This window comes from Nycticebus coucang, chromosome 2 (genome assembly GCF_027406575.1).
Source record: "Nycticebus coucang isolate mNycCou1 chromosome 2, mNycCou1.pri, whole genome shotgun sequence".
Classification (NCBI taxonomy): domain Eukaryota; kingdom Metazoa; phylum Chordata; class Mammalia; order Primates; family Lorisidae; genus Nycticebus; species Nycticebus coucang.
The window spans coordinates 172,097,382-172,120,676 of record NC_069781.1 but is presented as its reverse complement, the minus strand read 5'-3'; the positions used below and the strand labels follow the sequence as shown (position 1 = coordinate 172,120,676).

General features: G+C 39.4%; 1 protein-coding gene and 1 non-coding gene across 2 annotated transcripts in view; one reads left to right on the top strand and one right to left on the bottom strand.

Moving 5' to 3' along the window:
- GLG1 (golgi glycoprotein 1) overlaps positions 1 to 23,295 on the top strand; it is a 132,696-nt gene that overhangs the window by 73,072 nt on the left and 36,329 nt on the right. The window contains exons 4-10 of the mRNA XM_053607673.1: positions 3,617 to 3,832; positions 9,588 to 9,791; positions 11,983 to 12,054; positions 13,135 to 13,318; positions 15,712 to 15,926; positions 19,941 to 20,062; positions 22,108 to 22,209. Of these exons, the coding sequence (XP_053463648.1) occupies positions 3,617 to 3,832; positions 9,588 to 9,791; positions 11,983 to 12,054; positions 13,135 to 13,318; positions 15,712 to 15,926; positions 19,941 to 20,062; positions 22,108 to 22,209 (1,115 nt within the window). The remainder of the gene's footprint in view (positions 1 to 3,616; positions 3,833 to 9,587; positions 9,792 to 11,982; positions 12,055 to 13,134; positions 13,319 to 15,711; positions 15,927 to 19,940; positions 20,063 to 22,107; positions 22,210 to 23,295) is intronic.
- Positions 20,177 to 20,283, bottom strand: LOC128580026 (U6 spliceosomal RNA). Its single transcript, XR_008378389.1, has one exon. It is a non-coding gene; the product is annotated as a U6 spliceosomal RNA (small nuclear RNA).

The window sequence follows — 23,295 nt, the reverse complement described above, 5'->3', positions numbered from 1 at the left end:
GGCACCACCCACATACACCGAGGCTGGCGGGTTGGAAACTGGCCTGGGCCAGCTAAACAACAATGACAACTGCGACAAAAAATAGCGGGTATTGTGGCGGGTGTCTGTGGTCCTGGCTGCTTGGGAGGTTGAGGCAAGAGAATCGCCTAAGCCCAAGAGTTTGAGGTTGCTGTGAGCTGTGATGCCACGGCATTCTACCCAGGGTGACATAGTGGGACTCTGTCTCAAAAAAAAAGAAAAAAAAATAGTTGCTATTTTTCCACCTCAAAGTTAACAAAGTTATTGCAGCATATTAATCTGTAGTCAAGCTGACCCTATTGATGACTTAAATCAGGGCCAGTTTCTACAGCGGTCTTTAAGGAAGACCCTGCCTCACCCACATAAGCCTTCATTTGTGTTCCTCACTTAATGTCATTTGAGGTCTTGTAGAACCTCTTGTCTTAAATCTTCTAATACGGGATCAGATAAATTTTATTCTTTTAAATCAGTGACCCTTCATATTTACCTTGGAGCTTCAGAATACAAGAGCATATCCTTGAAATATTGATATTATGCTTCCAGCTTTGATATTCTATATCTCCAACTCCCTAAGCTAGCTATATGACTGAACCGCTAACTTTAAAATATCAAAGGCAAGGTATTTGCTTAATAACAAAACGAAATACTAACAAAGAAATGATTCGCAGGCTTGAACTTTAAATGTTTGTATATTCCCACTATATTACGGAACTATTCAATTATAAGTAGTTTTTCTTTCTAAAGGCATAAAAGATATATATGTGTGTGTGTGTGCGTTTGTGTTTGTTTTGCCCTCTTGTGTGTCACCATTAAGTACATACCACTTTGATTGCCCTATGGAAATATAGTTCAGAGTATCTGTATTTTCACTAAAATAGTTTCATTGTTTGCATTAGGCTGGCTTCCTTATAACATGTCTGTAATGATGGTACTCTGTGATCTCTTAGGGTATTCCTGCTTTGTAAAAGATTTAATAACAAGGACACTTCTCTCTCCCTATGAGAAAATTAAATATCAGGCAGAACCTAGTTACCAGCAAAACATTTTATTCTGCACTCCCTTCTACTTTCTCAATTTTGGAATCTTACTTCCAAGGAGAAAAACACCACCACAAGAATATCTGCAAACTGCAAACCAAACTTTTCTACTTCCCAAGATTAAGCTAAATGCTGCCTACTTTCCTCTTGTCTTATGTAAAAAAAATAGAAAGACTGTAGAATTTTTCCAATGGCACATTATGAATCTCCTCCCTAGCTACTTCAGAGTTTACTCCCATTTTGAAGTATGTTGAGGACTTAATGCTGGTTTTTTGCTGTTAGAAGAAAAAAATGCTTCTCATTAAAATGGTAGATGATCATAAACTTCTCATTCAAGCACTACATGCTCTTATAATTGGTAGTAAACTGAAATACAAATAGTGCTACCTTTCTGGGTTTCAGTAAAATGTCAAGTAAGTAAAGCTAAATATACATTTAGTTTCTTTTTGTTTGTTTTTTGAGATAGTCTCACTTTGTCACCCTTGGTAGAGTGTTATGGCGTCATATCTCACAGCAACCTCAAACACTTGGGCTCAAGTAATTTTTTTGTCTCACCCTCCCGAGTAGCTGGTACTACAGGCGCCAGCCACAATGCCCAGCTATTTTTAGAGATGGGGTCTTGCCCTTGCGCAGTCTTGAACTCCTGAACTCAATCAGTCCACCCCGCCTCAGCCTCCCAGAGTGCTAGGATAATAGGGGTGAGCTAAGCAACCACACCTACCTAACATTTAGTTTCTTTTCTTTCTTTCTTTTTTTTTTTTAAGAGACAAAGTGTCTAAAGATCATTTTGTCGCCCTTGGTAGAGTGCTGTGACATCACAGCTCACAGCAACCTCCAGCTCTTGATTCTCTTGCTTTAGCCTACCAAGTAGCTGGGACTAAAGGCACCCGCCACAATGCCTGGCTATTTTTTGTTGCAGTTTGGCCAGGGCCGAGTTTGAACCCGCCACCCTTGGTATATGGGGCTGGCACCCTACTCACTGAGCCACAGGTGCCACCCAACATTTAGTTTCTTATTGTGGCTCTTTGTTCAAAATGTGTTCTTGGTTTCTCTTCAGATTTTGAACTGTCGGTTCTACAATAATATTAGGGCCTGTGAGAATGCTTCAGTACTTCATTAAGTTTTAAAATCCATGTGTCTGCCACTTATTTTGATTTTTATCTAGTTCTTTCTATGGTTGAATTCCAAAAGCTGGGATTTTATTTATTTTTTTTTTGTAGAGACAGAGTCTCACTTTATTGCCCTTGGTAGAGTGCTGTGGCATCACACAACTGACAGCAACCTCCAACTCCTGGGCTTAGGTGATTGTCTTGCTTCAGCCTCCCGAGTGGCTGGGACTACAGATGCCCCCCACAACGCCTGGCTATTTTTTTGTTGCAGTTTGGCTGGGTCGGGTTCGAGATTGCCACCATCAGTGTGTAGGACCGGCATCCTACCCACTGAGCCACAGGCACCGCCCCCTAAAAGCTGGGATTTTCAAACAGCTATTCTTCCTTTTACTTTTCAAACTTAGCTCTGTTTTGTTAAAAAAAAAAAAATAGAGACAAAACTTCCTGGAAATTTTAGATTCTCATTTTATAGATGAATAGCTGGAGCTACAGGTGCATGCCACCATGACAGGCTAATTTTTCTAATTTTTGTATAGACAGGGTCTGGCTATGTTGCTCAGACTGGTCTTGAATTCTTGGCCTCAGGTAGTCCTCTAACCTTGGCTTTCCAATGTGCTAGGACTATAGGCATGAGCCCCCTTGCTCAGCCTCTTTAGCATTTTGTGGTTTGGAGTGTACTTTGCAGGAAGACTACCATGGGAATCACTCTGTGCTTGATCTACTACATATCATATGTCAGAACCACACATAGTAGGTTTGCAGTGGCCTTCCCTTTCCCACACTTCTTGCCACACTGTGCTGAACATTGTTTTATACATTTCTTTTCCAGACCACAGTGGTTGAGCTTGGGTTCTACTGATTTCTACAAAACATGTTCAAATTTATAGTTAATTCAAAACATACCAATGTCACCTCAAGAAGTAATAGTATGCCTTCCCTCTTCTCTTTCCTTATCATTGTGTTTACCTAATGGTAATAGTTTGCTGTGTAGCTGATTTGGGGCATGCAACTAGACTTGACTTCTGCACCTGTTTTCCAGACTTACTCTCTAGATTCATCTCATAGAGACCACTGCATTCTTTGCATGGTTAAAAGGGCTTCTCAGTAGGACCATGCTAAAGCTGTAGATGTTAAAAGCTTTTTACTCCATCTAGAAGTGAGTTATTTCTAAGCATTCGAGTATGTATATATTTTCTTGCAAAACACTTTTATCAGGTAGTTTCTAGAAGGTACAACAGTCTAGGTAGGATGACACTATTTTTTTCTAAAATGAATGTATTACTATTTTTAAACATTTTCCTTAAACGTATTTCTATGTATACTTCTTTCTTTGCTTCTCCCAAGTAAAGAGATGGGAAATTAAAGGACAATATCAAATATTTTCTCTTTCATAGAGGTTATTTGGTACAATCCCAGAATATTTGTATAAAACAGCCACTTTCTTTTGAACAGATTAAAGAATGTGCTGATGAACCAGTTGGAAAAGGTTACATGGTTTCCTGCTTGGTTGATCACCGAGGCAACATCACTGAGTATCAGTGTCATCAATACATTACCAAGATGACAGCCATCATTTTCAGTGATTACCGTTTAATCTGTGGCTTCATGGATGACTGCAAAAATGACATCAACATTCTGAAATGTGGCAGCATTCGGCTTGGAGAAAAGGTATCTAATACTACATTGACTTCATGAAAGGAACCTTTAAAATTTGGCACGGGAAAAACGTAGGGCTGGAGTGAGTGACCTTGAAGTTGAAATTAAGGAAACTTGCCTAGATGACCCTCAGAGCTAAGACCAGTTGACATGTGAATGTGTTCATAACAAAATGTTTCAGTGTTGTATGGGGAAGTAGAGGAATTGATATCTGCTTAGGGTGGCGTGTTCTCTTCATAATATCAAACTAGTTGCTGATTACCTTATAATGGGCCTCTAGCAAAAGAGAGACCCAAGTTCTCTAATATTCTTCTCCATATACCTTACTGTTACCATTAAAAAAAATTTCTTAGTAAGCACACTGGTTGGTCCCCTTCTATAAAATGAGATATTTAAAATAGAAAATTTTAAGATATGTGAAAGTACTTCCAGCTTGTCAGAAAAAAAGGTTGCTCTATGAATGTGATTTTACAGATGAACTGATATTTAGTAAAGACAGCACAGAAAATGACTACTTAACTACTTTCCTCAGACAGAGCTGATCTTATGTTTTTTTTTTTTTTTTTTTTTTTGGCCGGGGCTGGGTTTGAACCCGCCACCTCCGGCATATGGGACCGGCGCCCTACTCCTTGAGCCACAGGCGCCGCCCTGATCTTATGTTTTTTGGCTTAGTAGTCTGCTGAACAGAAGGTCACGGTGAACCTTGGCCAGGTTTATTCTGAATCTGTTTGCTCAGCAAAAATGAAAGAAACTCCTGCAAAGTGACAGATGCCAGTGGGAGAGGTCGTCTGATATCCACTGTTAATTATAGCTGCTTGTTAATCTGCTGTTCAGGAAATATGATGGAAAATAAAATCCATTTGTCTCTCTGCCCTCTGTTCATGGTTTGTAGGTGTCTATCACTGACAAGGGGGCATAGTGTTAGGATCCTGGAACTGAGAACACCATTTCAGAGGAAGGGTTTATTGCTGGGTAGTGTTGGCTCTCACCAAAGCCCTAATGCCCATTTCCTTTATATCAGCACAGGGCCCGGTTTCTTATCATAGTGTGCCTCTGAGTTGGTCTCGAAAGCTCTGTGAGCGAGGCAACTAAAGAAAGGTCAGTGGTAATAAAGAAGGTAGTTTTTTCCTTCCCAGCAGACTCCAGAAATGGCAGAAAAGCACTTAAGCCACACTGATGATTCAGAAAGCTCCTCCGATTTTATTCAGGATGTTGGAAATTGTATCCAATTACAAGCCTCGGTCCTTTTAAAATCTCTATATAGTTTTCCAAACATACTTTTTGGGAATCAGCAACATTTTCGCATTTGTCATTCGTGGTGCACGTTGTAAAATAGACCATTACAGTTGTCTCTTTGTAGTAGTTCTTGCCTATTGACAACCAAGGTAATAGCTGATTAGCTTCCCTCTAGCTCTCTGCATTGTTTTCAGACAGAACATTTTTCACCATAATACAATTAATAACAGTTTATTATAAGTCCATTTACAGAATCATTTTTTTCTCATGTCAGGCCTGCATATTAACTTTTTTTAAGCTAAGTGATTTTATTTTTTCATAGATAACGTGTAAATGTATAGTTTACCTCACTTGCTTTGATTCATATATATTTGGCAATTAGCCATACAGTCTTCATTGTCAAATATTCGAATACTTTTCAGTTGTATAACTCAAGTGAGCTCAGGGACTCTAAGGAGCCAAAATAACTTTATTTGAAAAAATTATCTATCTGAAAGTTATAATGAATGAAAACATCTAAGGGAAGTGAAACCTAAAATCCACGTATGGTACTACAATTGCTATGTAGTCAGGCGTTGCCTAACAATGAAGTTATATTCTAAGAAATGCATTGTTGGTCGATTTTGTGAACAATCATAAAGTGTACTTAACAAACCTTGATAGTGTAGCTTGTGACACACCTAGGCTACAGGAGACTATGTGGTATAGTCTATTGCTCCTAGGCTGCAAACCTGTATAGCATGTCACTGTACTTACTACTATAGGCAGTTATAACACAATGGTAGTATTTGTGTATCTGAACATAGAAAATGATCAGTAAAAATATGATATTATAATATTTTGGGACCATATGTGATCTGTCGTTGACTGAACTATCATTATATGGAACAAGACTCTATATGAATACATAACAGATTGGTGGGGGTCACTTCCAACTCTGTTCCTTTCACTGTTTTTTGTTTGTTTGCTTTTTGAGGCAGTGTCTCACTATGTCACCCTCTGTAGAGTGCTGTTCTGTGGCGTCACGGCTCATAGTAACCTCCAACTCTTGGGCTCAAGTGATTCTCTTGCTTCAGCCTCCCAAGTAGCTGGGACTACAAGCTCCCACCACAATGTCCGGGCTAGCCTTTTACTGTTTAGATCCTCCTCATAGCTTACTCCTTTTCCTCCTTAAGGTTTGTGGCAAAACAATACCTCTTGATGACACTTACTCTGACCATCACATTTTAAATCAAAGTACTTTAAGTTATTACAAGTTACTCAAATTTGGGATAGGACATTGTTTATAGCATAATATAATGTTTATAATAATCTCTTGTATACTATAAATAGCAAGTGACTGGTATGTCTCTGTCCAAACCTTTATCATTATAGAATTATTTGCTCCTTTGGGAAACAGAATTTGGTAGGCCTTGCCTAAGTGGGCCAAAGTCATTAAAACTTGAGTGTCATTCATAAATTAGAGAAAAATAAGCCTTGCTCTAGACTTCTGGGGTGTGTGTCTACTTTTCTTCCTGTCCTTTTCACACATCCCTCAGAGTTTATCTGTTCAGAATTGCTTTTTATTTTCAATCATCTCAGGCTTCTCACCATTGGATAGAGTCATAGAGCTAGTAAAAAATGTCAAGGTACAGATGAAGAATAGGAGGGCATAGAAAGAGGTGGTATAGTGTCCTCCTTATCAGTTTTGGGTCAGCAGATCTTTTGAAAACCTAGTGAAAGCTATGAACCCTCCTCAGAAAAATATGTGAATGCTACATGCAAATTATAGGAGTTTCACACACTTCACTCAATCACCCAAATTAACCCCAGTCCTGAAAAATAAATAATGGACTGTTAGTTAGGCACCTTGTGTTCTATAACTTGGATGACTTGCTTAACTTCCCTAAGCCCCTGTTCATTTATCTACACAAGAAGTATCACAGCTCCATTCCCCCTTCATAGGTATGTTAGGAGAGAATGTGAGGATTTTCGTAGAAATACTTCAAAGTTAATATACTATAGAACAAAATATATTTCAAAAGACAAAAAATATACAAAGGGCGCCCCCAAAATGTATACATTTTAAGCAAGAAAAAAACTATTAAAGTTGTAATACTCAAGTCATGTTTGACTTCAGTTACAAGAAATGCTCAAAGGCGACTTGTATTCATCTTTTGTTATCAGTGTACATTGAGTATTAAATTTTAATGCAGCTTTTTTCTTTCTTAAAATATGTATACATTTTATTGGTTTGCTCTCTGTGTGTGTGTGTGTGTGTGTGTGTGTTATTTGGTTGAATTGAAATTTTGCCTGAAGTAGATGTTTCCTTACTTGATTTTAGGAATCTTTTTATTAAATACAGATTTTGCTATAATAGGATTTAGTGTGTGTGTATAAATAAATGGTACACTATATTTTCAGATGCTTCAGTATTATACCTCAAATTGTCAAACTGTGTCTTAATGAGTATAGATTAGAGCTCTCGAAGAGGACATATTCAGGGAAAGCAGGAGCTAAATGATGGTTCCACACAGGCACAGAGATGAAAAAGACATTAGAAACTAAGGTGGAAGAGGCCAGAGGGGGTGAGGGATAAAAATTTAGTCTTTCTGGTACAATGAGCACTGTCCTGGTAGTGGGCACACTGAAAGCCCTGACTTCAGCCTTATACATTGTATCCATGTAACGAAAACATTTCTACCCCTTAATATTTTAAAATTAAAAAATAAAATATTCAGGGGAAATTTCTCCTGTGTTGGATGAATTTATGCATGTGTGCTTGTGGTTGCTATGGGGATGAAGCAAGGTACAATTAAAGATAATTGGATGGTTTTAAAGGAAAACCCTCAAAAGCAGTTTATGTAAATGGTGGTAATCCTGTTAAATTGCATTAAAAGAAATCCAGAACATCAAAGTGAGTGTTACACTACAGATTTTATAAACCCAAAACATCAAAGTATTACAGTACAGATTGTATCATATTGGAATTACAGTAGAATAGAAAAAGGGAAAAAAGGGCCTCTGTAACTTCTTTTCTCAATGGAGTTTTATAGTTTGTTTTTTGTTTTCTAACTTAACTGAAAGCACTATTATTTGTAAAATATCTGGCTATTAGAAAGGAGCAGAGATTTCTGCAGTATTATTTCAGTATTGACATGAACTATAATCAGATATCAGGCTGATGTCATTTCTTAAGAATGTATTGACATTTTATTGATTTTTGTTTTTTGGAGACAATACAGCGAGACTCTGTCTCTCTTGGTAGAGTGCTGTGGTGTCACAGCTCACAGCAACCTCCAACTCTTGGTCTTAAGTGATTCTCTTTCCTCAGCCTCCCAAGTAGCTGGGTCTACCACAACACCAGGCTATTTTTTGTTACAGTTGTCACTGTTGTTTTAACTGGCCCAGTCCGGGTTCAGACCCACCAGCCTCACTGTATGTGGCACCATAACCACTGTGCTATGGGCACCCATCCTATTTTGACATTACAAACTTTTATTTATATATTTTTTGAGATAGTCTCACTTTCTTGCCCCCCACAGAGTGCCATGGCATTGTAGCTCACAGCAACCTCAAACTCTTGGGCTCAAGCGATCCTCTTGCCTCAGCCTCCCAAGTAGCTGGGACTACAGGCGCTGCCACAGTGCCGGTTTGTTGTTGTTTTTTTAAGACACAAGGTCTTTCTCTTTTGTTTCCAACTCCTGAGCTCAGGTGAGCCACCACATCCTGCCCTGACATTTTAAACTTTTTTCTTTCTTTCTTTTTTTTTTTTTTTTTGAGACAGAGTCTCACTATGTTGCCCTCAGTAGAGTGCTGTGACGTCACAGCTCACAGAAACCTCAAACCTTGGACTTCAGCGATTCTCATGCCTGAGTCTCCCAAGTAGCTGGGACCACAGGCGCCAACTACAGAGCCCAGCTATTTTTTGTCATTGTTGTCATTCTTGTCGTTTGGCAGGCCTAGGCTGGGTCTAAACCCGCCAGCTCTGGTGTATGTAGCTGGCACCCTAGCCTCTGAGCTACGGGTACCAAGCTGACATATTTTAACCTTTTAAAAATTGAGATTCCTGGGCCTGGCACCTGTAGCTCAGTGGCTAGTGAGCCAGCCACGTACACCAAAGCTGGCGGTTTTGAATCCAACCTGGGCCTGCCAAACAACAATGACAACTACAACCAAAAAAATAATAGCCGGGCATTATGATGGGTGCCTCTTGACGCTATGACACTCTACCCAGGGTGACAGCTTGAGACTCTGTCTCAAAAAAAAGAAAAATCAGATTCCTGTTTCTCATGCTAACTAAACTATGGCACTTAAATTTCAAGGATCTCTTCTCATTTGTAGTATTCAGTATTCTAACCAAATATCATTGAAGACCTTTCTTTAACCAATGTGATGTAGTTAGTTCCCAGTTGATTTCTCAGTAGAACATTAATAAGCTAAATATATGTTAGGGGGTTTTATTACTTTTTTCTTTTTTTTTTTTTTTTAGCCAAGTGATATTTATTTGAAATTCATGTGCTTTAAAATATTTATGTTCTTACTATTTTAGGATGCACATTCACAAGGTGAGGTGGTATCATGCTTGGAAAAAGGCCTGGTGAAGGAAGCAGAAGAAAAAGAACCCAAGATTCAAGTTTCTGAACTCTGCAAGAAAGCCATCCTTCGGGTAGCTGAGCTATCCTCAGATGACTTTCATTTAGACCGGCATTTATATTTTGCTTGCCGGGATGATCGGGAGCGTTTTTGTGAAAATGTGAGTCCTTCAGCAGCTATTCTTCATTTATTCCTTTTCTTTTCAAATAATTTTAAATATTCTAAGACAAAAACCTATTACAAACCCTTACATATAGAAGTCACTGAAACGAAAGATGGAATTGGTCCCAAGATAACAGGAAATAGTATTGGAGGTACAGCCTTGATGATTTAACAATCTCCACACTTTATATTTTTATTTTATCTCATTTTCTTTTTCTTTTTTTTTTTTTTGAGACAGAGTCTCAAATTGTTGCCCTTGGTTGAGTGCAGTGGCGTCACAGCTCACAGCAACCTCAAACTCTTGGGCTTAACCGATTCTCTTGCCTCAGCCTCCCAGGTAGCTGGGACTACAGGCGCGCGCCACAACACCCGGCTGTTTTTTGGTTGCAGTTTGGCCGGGGCTGGGTTTGAACCCACCACCCTCAGCATATGGGGCCGGCGCCCTACTGACTGAGCCACAGGCGCCACCAGCCTTATCTCACTTTCAATTTCACTTCTTGGAATTCTATTATATCTATATAGGAAACATAATTTAGGAATCCTATTCTTATCTTTTTGATGGCTAAAGTGTTAACACATTTCAGTATGTGTTTTGGGTGAAGGAAACAGCAGGTAGGTAACTTTTAAAACCAATTCCTTAATTTGATTAATTATTACCTGCTGACAATATAAGAACTATAGAACAGCTTTTTTGAGATTCGGTGGGGGGGGGGTTGGGTGTTTTTGTTTTTTTTTGAGACAGAGAGTCTCACACTGTTGCCTAGGCTAGAATGCCATGGCATCATGATAGTCACTACAGCCTCAAGCTCCTGGGCTCAAGTGAGGAGCCCAGCTTCCTGAGTAGCTGGGGCTACAGGCATACACCACCACACCTCACCTGGCTAATTATTATATTTTTTATAGAGAGGGGGTCTCCCTCTCCCTCTTGTATACTCAGCCTCCCAGAATGCCAGTATTACAGGTGTGGGGCACTGTGCCTGGCCAGAACAGCTTTCTAACACTTTAAATAGAGTTAGACAGGGACTGAGAGTAACTTGTGTATATAGTGCTTCCATTCTGCCTCCTGTTTTGAATTAGCAGTTTCAACCATGAGAAGCACTAGTTATATGAGTTTTATAGACTCTAGCATAAAGTTTTAAGAAAAAGACTCCTGGGCAATGCCTGTGGCTTAGTCGGTAGGGTGCTGGCCCCATATACCAAGGATGGCGGGTACAAGCCTGGCTCCAGAGAAACTGCAACAAAAAAATAGCCAGGCGTTGTGGTGGACGCCTATAGTCCCAGCTACTCGGGAGGCTGAGGCCAGAGAATCACCTGAGCCCGGGAGTTGGAGGTTTCTGTGAGCTATGACGTCACAGCACTCCACCAAGGGCGATAAAGTGAGATTCTGTCTCTACAAAAAAATAAAGAAAGAAGACCTCCTATAACATTTCTCTTGTTCCCAAATTAACAAAATATATCTGAGAACAAATGACAATTGCCAAACATCATGGTAAAATTATTTTTATCTTTTTTTTTTTTTAGAGACAGAGTCTCACTTTGTCTCCCTTGGTAAAGTGCCGGGGTGTCACAGCTCACAGCAACCTCCAGCTCTTGGGCTTAGGCAATTCACTTGCCTCAGCCTTCTGAGTAGCTGGGACTACAGGTGTCTGCCACAACGCCTGGCTATGTTTTTGTTGCAGTTTGGCTGGGGCCAGGTTCGAACTGGCCACCCTTGGTATATGGAGTTGGCACCCTACTCACTGAACCACAGGTGCCGCCCAATTATTTTCATCTTTATTGCCGTCACTCTTAAATTTTACAAATGGCTGGGCCATTTTTTCCAGAAGTACTCACCATTATTGTAATTTGACATTGATAGTTCTGTATGAGATTATGGGTAATGTGCAGCATAACTACTTAGCTAATAATAACAATAATGTGGCCAGGCGCGGTGGCTCACGCCTATAACCCTAGGACTCTTGTGAGGCCGAGGTGGGTGTATTGCTTGAGCTCACAAGTTCAAGACTAGCCTGAGCAAAAGTGAAACCCTGTCTCTACTAAAAATAGAGAAACTGAGACAAGAGGATCACTTGAGCCTGAGTTGGAGGTTGCTGTGAGCTATGACACCACAGCACTCTATCCAAGGTGACAGCTTGAGACTCTGTCTCAAAAAAGAAAAATAATAATAATGTGTGTGTTGCACCTTACAGACACAAGCTGGTGAAGGCAGAGTGTATAAGTGCCTCTTTAACCATAAATTTGAAGAATCCATGAGTGAAAAGGTAGGTATTACTTGGAAACTAAGTAGTATTTTATTCATTTCTTTAAAGTTTTCTCAAATCCTCTCAAATAAATTTCTTATAATTTTATACCAAAATGTAAATGACTGATAAAGTTGACCCTTTTCAGAGGTGAGATATGAATTTTTTTTTTTTTTATCAGAATACTTTTTATTTTTTATTTTTTATTTTTTTGTGTTTTTTTTCGCCGGGGCTGGGTTTGAACCTGCCACCTCTGGCATATGGGACCGGCACCCTACTCCTTGAGCCACAGGTGCCGCCCCGTGAGATATGAATTTAAGCAGAGAATAAAGCATACTTGGTTTCAACCAAAAAAATGAAGCTCTACTTGCACTATTTAGACAGTGAGAAGCCAACTGGTGGTCTATTCAAGGGGAACAAATTACAGAATTTTATAGAAAGTCACACAGAGTCCAGCCTAAATACACAGGAAATTTAGGCTAACCAAAGCAATGTGCTTCGTTAGTAATTATCTATTTAATTTTTCAGCAACTGTCTCATTAAGCATTCTTATTACTTTTAGTCCTCTGTCCGTGAATGAATGCAAGAATCTTTTATGGCTGTGAAGTAATTCATTTTGCTATCTTATCATTTACTTTCCTGTGCAGGCTGAAGAAATGTTTCTCATTTTGGTTTTCTTATATCATGCAGTAATTTTATTTTAAAAGTATAGAATGTTTTCTCCAAAATGTTTTCTTAGTCACCAGGAAATTTATGTTAGGGATATTGTGGAAGAGGAAAAGAATACTTTGTCTCCAAAGTTAATAGTATTGGGATCTACCAAATATTTATGTGTTTAGGACAGCTGCTATTGTAACAACCATTTACAACTTGCTACAGAATCCCTGGGTTCACCATCTATTTACCTCCTAACTCTTGCCATACTAGTTTAGCATGCTTGGTCAAAATTTCATCAACCCTAAAGATAGACATTTTGGTAATGACCACAGTTGTTGGCATGTACTTGACTGTCAGTCTCTGGGCTCATCTTAGGGATGGGGCATGTGTCAGAAGGTAAGCCACATACAGCCCTACAGCTGTCTTGCTGTGCTCCTTCCCCAGTGTCGAGAAGCACTAACAACCCGCCAAAAGCTGATTGCCCAGGATTATAAAGTCAGTTATTCATTGGCCAAATCCTGTAAGAGTGACTTGAAGAAATACCGGTGCAATGTGGAAAATCTTCCTCGGTCCCGGGAAGCCAGACTGTCCTACCTTCTAATGTGCCTGGAGTCAGCTGTGCACAGAGGTAGAGTTCATTTCTTCTTATCCTTTTTATTCCTTTTTTAGATTCACATTCTAAAGCTTCTTATACTTATAAATGTTAATTTCTTCCTATATTTGCTTTTTTTTTTTAGACAGTCTTACTCTGTGCCCGCAGTAAAGTAACCATAGCACCACAGCGTGCTGTGGTGTCACAGCTTACAGCAATCTCAAACTCTTGGGCTCCAGCAATCCTCTTGCCTCAGCCTCCTGAGTAACTGAGACTACAGGTGCCCACCACAACACCCTGCTAGTTTTTCTATTTTTAGTAGAGAAGGAATCTGAATTTTACTTTAGGCTGGTCTTGAATTCTTGAGTTCAAGCAATCCATCCGCCTTGTCCTCCTAGAGTGCTAAGATTATAGGCATGAGCCATCAAGTCCGGCCCTATTTGCTTTTTTGAGGTTTTCGTGGGGTTTTTTTTGAGATAGCATTTTATTCTGTTACCCATGCTGCAGTGCAGTGACATGATATAGCTCACTGCACCCTGAACTCCTGTGCTCAGGCAGTCCTCCAAGTAACTGAAACTACAGGTGTGTATTACCACTCGTGGCTAATTTTTTTTTTCTCGTAGAGATGCAGGTCTCACGATGTTGTCCAGGCTATACTCTAACTTGAGGTCTCATGTGATCCTCCTGCCTTGGCGTCATAAAATGCTGGGATTACAGGCATGAGCTACATACCCAGCCTTCCTTTCTTTCTTTTTTTCTTTTCTCTTCTTTTCTTTTCTTTTTTTTTGAGACAGATTTTCACTTTGTCACCCTTGGTGGAGTACCATGGCATGATAGCTCATAGCAGCCTCAAACTCTGGGGTCGAATTGATCCTTTTACCTCAGCCTCCTAAGTAGCTGGGACTATAGGCTCCCACCACTATTTTTTAGCTATTTTTAGAGTCAGGGTCTTGCTCTTGCTCAATCTGATCTCCAGCTCCTGAGCTCAAGCAATCCATGTGCTTCAGCCTCCCAGAATACTAGGATTGTAGGTATGAGCCACCACGCCCAGCCATAGCAGCCAGCCTTTCCTTTTTTTTTTTTTTTTTTGTAGAGACAGAGTCTCACTTTATGGCCCTTGGTAGAGTAGCGTGGCCTCCCATAGCTCACAGCAACCTCCAACTCCTGGGCTTAAGCGATTCTCTTGCCTCAGCCTCCCGTGTAGCTGGGACTACAGGTGCCCGCCACAACGCCCGGCTATTTTTTGGTTGCAGTTTGGCCAGTGCCAGGTTTGAACCCGCCACCCTCGGTATATGGGGCCGGCGCCTTACCGACTGAGCCAGAGGTGCCGCCCCACAGCCAGCCTTTCTAATTTTTTTTTTTTTTTTTAGACAGACTCTTACTACATCCCCCTCGGTAGAGTGCTATGGTATCACAGCTCACAGCAACCTCCAACTCCTGGGCTTAAGCAATTGTCTTACCTCAGCCTCCCAAGTAGCTGGGACTACAAGGCACCCACCACAATACCCAGCTATTTTTTCTTGCAGTTGTCATTGTTGTGTTTTAGCTGGACTGGGCTAGGTTTGAACTTGCCAGCCTCAGTGTATGTGGCTGGCACCATAACCACTGGGCCTGCCTTTCTAATTTTTAAAATGCATAATATGCTGCATTTTGGGGAGAGTTGGGTTAGGGTAATTTAGCACATGGGTCAGCAAGACTTGGCTTCAAATTATGGCTCTAAACTGTCAAGATGACCATTTTTTATGTTGTTTTATTTTGTTTTAATCTCTTTTATATTTACTCCAATATAATATTTACTCTACTATACTCCATTGACATTTATAGCTGAAAGAAGTGGAGGGGGGAGGGCTTGTAATGAATATTTGAAGTATAGTCTTTTCCACAGCTTTAATCCCAGGTGTCCTTCAACTTTTTAAACAGGGGGCCAGTTCACTGTCCCTCAGACTGTTGGAGGGCCGGACTATAGTTTAAAAAAAAAAAAAAACTGTGAACAAATTCCTATCACACGGCACATATCTTATTTTGAAGTAAAAAAACAAAATGGGAACAAATACAATCACACCGCCTCATGTGGCCCGTGGGCCGCAGTTTGAGGATCCCTGATGTAGACCAATATGGATTGTTGTTTGGCTTTGATTTTTACCACAATATAGTTATCTTATTAATAAGACTTCGTGAGCAAAGCATTTGCATTATTAGCTCAGTAGTATAAATTCTGAATGATGCAGAACACTGACAGGATAAATTCAAGTTTTTGAAGTCTAAGCTAATTTTATGCTGTTAAAACTTTTGTTAAATTCTGAAGTTTTCAGTCTAATATTAGCATGACTAGTAATATTTATTCCAGACAGAAGCATGTTTTTAATATGTGGTGTCTTCTTATCTTAATGATCACCCTCCATCATGTTATGACTTATATCCTAATTTAGGGCGACAAGTGAGCAGTGAGTGCCAGGGGGAGATGTTAGATTACCGACGCATGTTGATGGAAGACTTTTCTTTGAGCCCTGAGATTATCCTAAGCTGTCGAGGGGAGATTGAACATCATTGTTCTGGATTACATCGCAAAGGGCGAACGCTGCACTGTCTCATGAAAGTAGTTCGAGGGGAGAAGGGGAACCTTGGAGCAAATTGCCAGCAGGCGGTAAGGAAAAATTTTCTGTTGCCATTTTGAATGTCACGTTTTATCAGCTGAAGAGACTTTTCTTGATGCTGTCCCAACTTCTTTTATCTGAATCCTTTGTGATATCATATTGGACATTAGGTACTAAGGACCAGAGACAGAATACTGTTTCTTTAGGTATAACTTAGTATGAATGTAGAATTTACCGCAGGGTTTAAGTGGAGCTCATAATAAAAAGAACTATTTACTTAAAAAGATAGAATGCATCATTTGCTGGAGTTCTTAAAACAAACAAACAAAAAAAAGGGTAACTTACTAGGTTGAATTTTCTAAACTTAGAATCAAGACAAACCAGATTCTGATACATTAAGAAGTGTCTTCAAGACCAGAAGAGAATTTGCCTAATAGGTTTGATTGAGTTGAAGTTGAAAAAGAGTTGAAATTTTTTTCTAAGAGTTTTTATTACTGTTGTGCAGCATGTCAGGAATTCTTGGCCTGAAGGATCAAGAGAGCATGTCATTTTCAAAATCACACCATCTTTTCTTTAAAAAAAAAAGTGCCATGGCATCACACAGCTCATAGCAACCTCCAACTCCTGGGCCTAGACGATTCTCTTAGGTCAGCTTCCTGAGTAGCTGAGACTACAGGCGCCCACCACAATGCCCGGCTATTTTTTTGTTGCAGTTTGGCCAGGGCTGGGTTTGAACCCGCCACTCTCAGTATATGGGGCTGGTGCCCTACCCACTTAAAGCCACAGGCACTGCCCAGCACATCATCTTTTCTTATTAGACTAGGGCAACTATGCATAGAAGGATCTTTCTTTCTCTACTCCTAAACTTTATAGTCAGTTCTGTAAAGGAAGTTGGAAAAAATTAACATATTTCACTTGTGAAGATAAAGTTCTTAGTTCAGTGCCCGTAGCACAGTGGTTACGATGCCGGCCATATACACAGAGGCAGGTTCGAACCCAGCCGAGGCCAGTTAAACAATAGTGGCAACTGCAACAAAAAAATAGCCAGGGGTTATGGCGGGTGCATGTAGTCCCAGCTACTTGGGAGGCTGAGGCAAGAGAATCAGTTAAGCCCAAGAGTTTGCTGTGAGCTATAGTGCCATGGCACTCTACTGAGGACAACATAGTGAGACTGTCTCAAAAAAAATTAAGAAAAGGTTCGTTCTTGATACAGCAGATTTTGATACCTTTCTATGGTTGACCTTTAATTTTCCCCATTCTCTGCTTGGTGGTGCTTTGATTGTGAACTCTCAACAAGTAATGAACTCTAAAACAGAGATAATTATATTGTTGAGTACATATTTTCCCAAATGCAGCATAATCATGAACTATTAAATTAAGTTATGGCCAGATGACTCTGTGCCTGGCTGGCTTCTTTAGTCAGCTCTCTGGTGCCTTTCCTCAGGTTTCTTTTCCTAAGTGTGTCGAGGGTTAGAATAGATATGTAATCATGTGGCAATTCACATTCTTAGTGCAGTAGAACCTCCATAGTTGCCCACTCCTTAAATTGACCTAATTTTCATAGACTAGACATGCACCATATGTAGGTATCTGTACAGCAGGGCCAGTTCCTTATGTTGGCCACCTCTGTATTTTGACCATTTTGTGAGTCTCTTAAGTAGACAAATTACAGAGGATCTACTATATTTCTTTCCTACACTCAAAGACTCAGTGATCTCTTGAGTCTTTAGCCTATCCGGCTCTAATAGGGCATTTTCTCCTTTTAATAGCTACAGCCTAGTACATTTGTTGTGGCTTCTCAAAGTTTGCCTTTCAGTTATGGATATTTAAGTGACACAGTTTCCACAAAGACTTCCAGACTGCCATGGTGCTTCTAAATTCTCTCAGGAAAAAAAATGTAAATATTTTGGTCTTTATCACAAACATTGTAAGTGAAATTTGTAATCATTGGACAGTAGTCTTTCTACCAGCTAACCATAGCATTTTGTAGTTTTTCCAAATTGCCACCAAAAATTGTGATATAACTTGCGTCCCAGAATATTGGAAATCTTTCATATTTCTCTCTTCTTGATCATTATCTTCTTTAATTTAGGATAATAGAAATGTTTTTCTTGGGCGGCAATTGTGGCTCAGTGAGTAGAGCGCCGACCCCATATACTGAGGGTGATGGGTTCAAACCTGGCCAAACTGCAACAAAAAAATAGCTGGGTGTTTTGGTGGGCACCTGTAGTCCCAGCTACTCAGGAGGCTGAGGGAAGAGAATCGCCTAAGCCCAGAAGCTGGAGGTTGCTGTGAGCTGTGATGCTACAGCACTCTACCGAGGGTGACAAAATGAAACTCTGTCTCAAAAAAAAAGAAATGTTTTTCTTTTCTTCATGTCCTTTTGATTTGTGCTCACTGATAAATATGTGGTTGAGGCCAGTGCCTTCATGTAAGCACCTGTGGACAGATGTGAGGATCAGAGAAGGCTCTAACAGAGGACAGATTAGTGACGTGAAAAGGGCACCAATTCTTCAATTTGGAAAAAAGGAGCCCAAACCAGTAAGGATTGTGGTTTTCTGATTTGCTTTGTTGTTTAAGAACCCTAACCCAAATACCATTTGCTACTCATCTGTGATAATAATGACCTTTCACATCTGTGAAATCCCTTGCAGTTTACCCAGTGTTCTCCCGTATATGATTTTTTTTTTTTTTTTTTGAGACAATCTCACTATGTCACCCTTTGTAGAGTGCTTTGGTGTCACAGCTCACAGCAACCTCAAACTCTTAGGCTCAAGCAATTCTTTTGCCTTAGCCTCCCGAGCAGCTGGGACTACAGGCGCCCCCCACAACTCCCAGCTATTTTTTTGTTATAGTTGTCATTGTTGTTTAGCAGGCCTGGGCCGGATTTGAACCCGCCAGCCCCAGTGTGTGTGGCTGGTGCCTTAACCGTTGAGCTACCAGCACCGAGCCCCCATATATTATTGTTTAACAATTTTCTGCAGGTAAAGAAACTGAAACTTAGAGATTAATCAACCTGTTCATGTTCTCAAAGGTAATGTCTCCCAGAGCTAGAACTATTAATAGGTCCTCTGATTCATAATTTAGAACCTTTTCTGCTATCTCCATGTCCCCTCATCTTCTCAAAAAAGGGAAAAAAGATAGGAAGTACATATTTTCATACCTTTCTTTTATTTCAGGAAAAACTATGGACTGAGCAAAAGTAAATGATAACGAATATATGCTAATTTTCAATGCTTAAAAACACCACGAGTATTTTTCCTTTTTTTTATTTATTGTCATTTGTTACAGATCTTGCAGAATATTTTTCTATATGCTTATAATAAGCAAGCTCAGGTTTATCTCTTAGTTTTATAAAATAGTCGAGGGGCGGTGCCTGTGGCTCAAGATATAGGGCACCGGCCCCATATACTAGGGGTGGCGGGTTCAAGCCCGGCCCCATCCAAAACTGCAAAAAAGAAAAGGTCAACTCTTTTTATAGAATAGTTGAGGAAAAATGGGAAATTATAAGTATTGCGATCTTGGTTTTCATAATTGATATTTCTTCAAGTTAAATGAAATCTTACACCTGCTGTTGTTAATAAAGCACAGCACACTTGAGTGAGTATCAGTGTCTTTGCATCAAAATTTGAATTCTAGATTCTCACGAGCAAATTAAGCCTCTTACTGGGAATATCTCTATTATCTTTTCTCCTCTCAATCTGGCTCTGCCCTGAGTGTTGGTTTAGTAATCTGATTAACAACAAGGCAGATATAAGAAAAGTGGCAGGCTTTTTATAATGTTAGTATTGTAAAGACCTGTTATTTTGTACATGTCCAGGATTAGTTCGGGAGAGATAGATAAGCAGTCCTCACAAGGATTTAGAAAAATTTCCAGTCACATTGAAGAAACCAATTGGAATGTATTTGGCAAGAGCTCTTAAGCTTGAGTGATATAGCTGTTGTATACCTTGGTAGAGTACTGTGTGATATACAAGACTGAGCAACTGATTGTATGAAGAGATGACCTTGCTCTTCCCTGCTAAGTTATTTTTTTTCTTCTTTCTTAATTTTTTAAAATCTAGCTTCAAACACTGATTCAGGAGACTGACCCTGGTGCAGATTACCGCATTGATCGAGCTTTGAATGAAGCTTGTGAATCTGTAATACAGACAGCCTGCAAACATATAAGATCCGGAGACCCAATGTAGGTTATCTTATTTGTGGTATTTATCCTTATAGTCTTTTACTTGGCAGCAGAGAGAACGATCCTTCAAATAACTTTTGAGTGGTTTAACATCTTTTTTTTTTTTTTTTTTTTTAATTTATGGAACGCTTCACGCATTTTTGTGTCATCCTTGCGCAGGGGCCACGCTAATCTTCTCTGTATCATTCCAATTTTAGTATATGTGCTGCCGGAGCAAGCACGAGTGGTTTAACATCTTAACTGAAATGTTGTTGAACAGAAACATATTAACTTGTCTTGAAACTAATATTTGGAATTCAGATGGCAGTTCTGCCTCTTCTATGATACAGAGACATCTAGACCCAGCAGTGTGATGTTCATTGGTAATGATTGAGCACATTCATGAAGCACTTCCATTCATGAAGTGACTAATTTCATATGATAGTCAAATAAAAATGAGAAACACTCAGGATAAAGTGACACATCACTAACACTCTATGTAATTTATCCTCTGTGTGTATTGACTTGTATACTTTAGCTGCTTAATAATCATTAGCAAATAGTTAATTCTATGTCAGGCATGGTGGCTCATGCCTGTAAGCCTAGCACTCTGGGAGGCCAAAGTGGGTAGATCACTTTAGCTCAGGAGTTCCAGACCAGTCTGAGCAATAGTGAGACCCTGTCTCTATTAAAAATAGAAAAACTGAGGCAAGAGGATCTCTTGAGACCAAGAACTTGAGGTTGCTGTGAACAATAATGCCATGGCATTCTAGTTAGGGTGCCAGAGTGAGCTTCTGTCTCAAAAAAAAAAAAGAAAAGAAAAAGAAAATAGTTAATTCTAATTGAAATAGAAATATGGTAGTTAGGGGGAGTGGTCATGGATAAAATGAATAGTGTAGTTGCATCCAAGATGTAAGAAAGCTGAATTAATGCTATAAGAAAGCATTTGATTCTTATTCATTAGTTTTATTCTCTATGATGTGAAAATAGCTCTTAAAGCCAGGTTTCAGGTAAGAACAGATTTCTCATTCTGCAAAAATCTTTATGGTCTGCAACCAGCCATACACAATATAGTGAATGTTGTTTATTATTAACTCCTATTCATACAGTGGTGGTGGGATTTAAAGATGGCCTTCTTCCTTAAAGCTTTTCCTGTGGTTGGAAGAGATGGACAAATACACTTAGGGCTAATTAAGAATATTTACTAATATAAAAATAATTGCATCAACCAAAGAGAGAGAAAGGGAAAGAGGCAGGGGAGAATTGCTACAGATTAAAATAGATAACAGTTGCATACCGAAGGGAGTGGCAGGAATTGACCCTACAAAAGTGGCTTTTACATATATATCTGTCTCAGCGAAAACACTTTGGATGGATGTGTGAAAACAAATCATTGGTGGGGTCACTTCTTGACCTATCTCCCCACCCCTGCCCCAGGGGTATGCAACTGTTTTAAGATGTTTATTGATTAAATATGACACATAGACCTTTTCTGGGTCCTGATTTGAGCAAACATGTAAAAAGACATGACATCTTTGGGAAAATTTGAAAACTAACAAGATATTCCATGATATGAAGGATTTTTTTGTTACTTTCTTGATGATACAATAATAGTATTAAGTTTGTATATTTTGGAGAAACATGCTGAAGAATTTACAAATAAAATGATAGTGTCTGGAATTTGCTTTAAAATATCTGAAAAGGGGCATAGACTTAAAATGAACTTGGCCCTTACTTGGTTAAAATTGTGGCGAGGAAAGATGGCTATTACATGATTCTTTTGTATATGTTGGAAATTTTTCATAACAAACAGTTAAAAATATGGCAACATCACATAGATCTTGTGCAGCTGAGTCCTAAGTGTAATCGGCTCTGAAGTTGATAGGTGTGGTAACTGTCAGATTCAGTTAATTTGAGTGATTCTCAGAAAAATAAATTCTATTGTCCTATGAAAATAGTTAACAGGCTTTTTCCTCAGGCCAAGAATGTATTATATAAACATGAAGTTCTGAACCTCTCATTAAGACACTTCTCTCCTATTACAATTTTGCCTGCTTTATGTCTAGGATCCTCTCATGCCTTATGGAACATTTGTATACAGAGAAGATGGTGGAAGACTGTGAACATCGTCTCTTAGAGCTACAATATTTCATCTCCCGAGATTGGAAGTGAGTATTTTGCAGCCAAAGTAAATGCACTGCCTCAGTCTGTTCTCCTGTGTAGTCAGTATTACCTGTATATTTAGAAATAAGCAGTAGGACATTAACTTTTGTTGTTTTCAGTGACAGCTAACATATTCCAGTCGTCTAAAAAACTGTTGCTTTCAGAACAGTAATTAAAAGCATATCAACCCACCTCAAGTCTGTACTGAGTATCCCTGTTCACCAGTACTTTGGAAATCAAGGTCAAAATGTTTCTTACACTATCTATCTGGAAAGAACTATGGCACCTGTAGAGGCAGCAAAACCATCTTCAGATCTGTCTCTCAAACAATAATGCATTTGTATCTGTATTGATTTGCACTGGGTATGGGATTTTGCTTTTATATCTTTAACCATTCAGAGTTACTGAATTTATTCTGTCTTCAGAGGTTTTTGTGAAGAAGTGACATCTCTAATTCCCTTCTCATCTTTTTAACAAAAATGGGTGGGGAATATAATAGGAGGGTGTATATTATAGTCAGAGGCACTATTGCTTATGGCCCCGGTTCCCTCCTCTCCCCATGGCTTGTCTTCCCTTCTCACTTCCGAAATAGCAAAAACTGCATCTCCCTTCTCTTCTAGCTTCCCAAGTTCATATGCTTCCTGAGTCAGTTGTTAAGCCACTGTCTTGTGGTCATTAACCTTTTCTGGTGATTAATATATGTTTGGCCCACATACTTTACCTGAAGGTACAATGTGTTTTTATTTCTGTTTCTTCAAATTAGTTCTGGACAGGACTGCAGAAAGCTGGGTGATAATTTCCCTGTGCTTCCTCTGGCCATCTACACTGAAATAAAGTGTTTAATGAGTGTACTGTTCTAATCAAAGTCATGTTTTCTTCTCTTTAATTCCTTCCCCCTTAATCAAAAAAGTGCTGCAAAGTCTTAGTGGCCATTCAGCAGATATTAGCCTGTCTCCTATACTGAAGAGCCCTTCGCCAAAGCTGGTGACGTAAGATGGACAGAATTAAGCATCCCTTTGTCTGATCTAGAAAAGAAACAGGCTCATTGCTTAATTCGCCATGCCCAGATTAAAAGTTAAATGTCGGCGTCA